At 38.7% G+C, this 1,037-nt stretch overlaps 1 protein-coding gene across 1 annotated transcript in view; it reads left to right on the top strand.

Annotated features, from left to right (window-relative positions):
- The first annotated feature begins 317 nt into the window (after positions 1-317).
- LOC106882045 (uncharacterized) overlaps positions 318-1,037 on the top strand; it is a 4,444-nt gene continuing 3,724 nt past the window's right edge. Inside the window, exon 1 of the mRNA XM_014932605.2 lies at positions 318-410. Coding sequence (XP_014788091.1) covers positions 356-410 — 55 coding nt within the window. The 5' untranslated portion in view covers positions 318-355. The remainder of the gene's footprint in view (positions 411-1,037) is intronic.

Genomic DNA, 1,037 nt, shown 5'->3' with positions numbered 1-1,037 from the left:
CCCCCCCCCCCCACCAAAAAAAAACCGGTGAATTGATGACGGTGAACTTACCGGACATGAATATTATTATGGTGAGCTGGCAGAATCGTTAGCACGCCGGATAAAATGCTTAGCAACATTTCATCCGTTTTTACATCACAAGTTTAGGGACCCAATTCTAATCTAAGTATGTAGGTGTTTAATGTCTCACTGAGTAAATAAATAAAGGGGCCAGTGCGTTAACATGCACAGGGGTCTATAATGCAGCAGCGATGACCATCTTTGAGAACTTGCATCGAATTTTGAAGATTTTTCTTTTTTGTATATTCTACAGAACAGTCACGTGTCTAAATTCGAAAAAGCTGAAATTCTTGAGATGACCGTCCAGAAATTAAAGAAGATTCGGGACTGGATTCAAGTGCAAGAGGCAGGTAAGCAGACATTTCTATCGTCACGGTTCCAGTTCCATTCTTGATGTCTACGTGACAGCCATTACGTTGCTCTCTTCAGATATGTTTGTGTGTATGTGTCTACGTGTGCAGGTGTGTGTATTTGTGCCTGTATCCACGTGTGTGTGTGGTCAAACGAAAGAAAGCGATGCTCAACACATTTAGTAGGGGATGGGCCCGTCCTACCCGCCCACGAAACTATAAAGGTCCTGAGAGGCAAACTGTTTATTAATATAAAAGGCCGCGAGCTGGCAGAATCGTTAGCACGCCGGACAAAACGCTTGGTGACATTTCGTTCATCTTTTCGTTCGGAGTTCAAATTTCGCTGAGATCGACTTTGCCGTCTACCCCACCGAGTCGATAAAATAAGTACCTGTTTACTACTGGGGGTCAATGTAATCGTCTCACCTTCTCCCTGAAATTGCTGGCCTTGAACTGAAATTTGAAGCCAACATACATACATACATACATACATACATACATATATACATATATGTATATATGTATATATATATATATATATATATATATATGTCTGCATATATATATATATATATATATATACATATATGTATATATATATATATATATATATATATATATATATAT

Source organism: Octopus bimaculoides, unplaced genomic scaffold, assembly GCF_001194135.2.
Source record: "Octopus bimaculoides isolate UCB-OBI-ISO-001 unplaced genomic scaffold, ASM119413v2 Scaffold_186048, whole genome shotgun sequence".
In the NCBI taxonomy this organism is placed as follows: Eukaryota; Metazoa; Mollusca; class Cephalopoda; order Octopoda; family Octopodidae; genus Octopus; species Octopus bimaculoides.
This window is presented reverse-complemented; position numbering and strand designations above follow the sequence as displayed.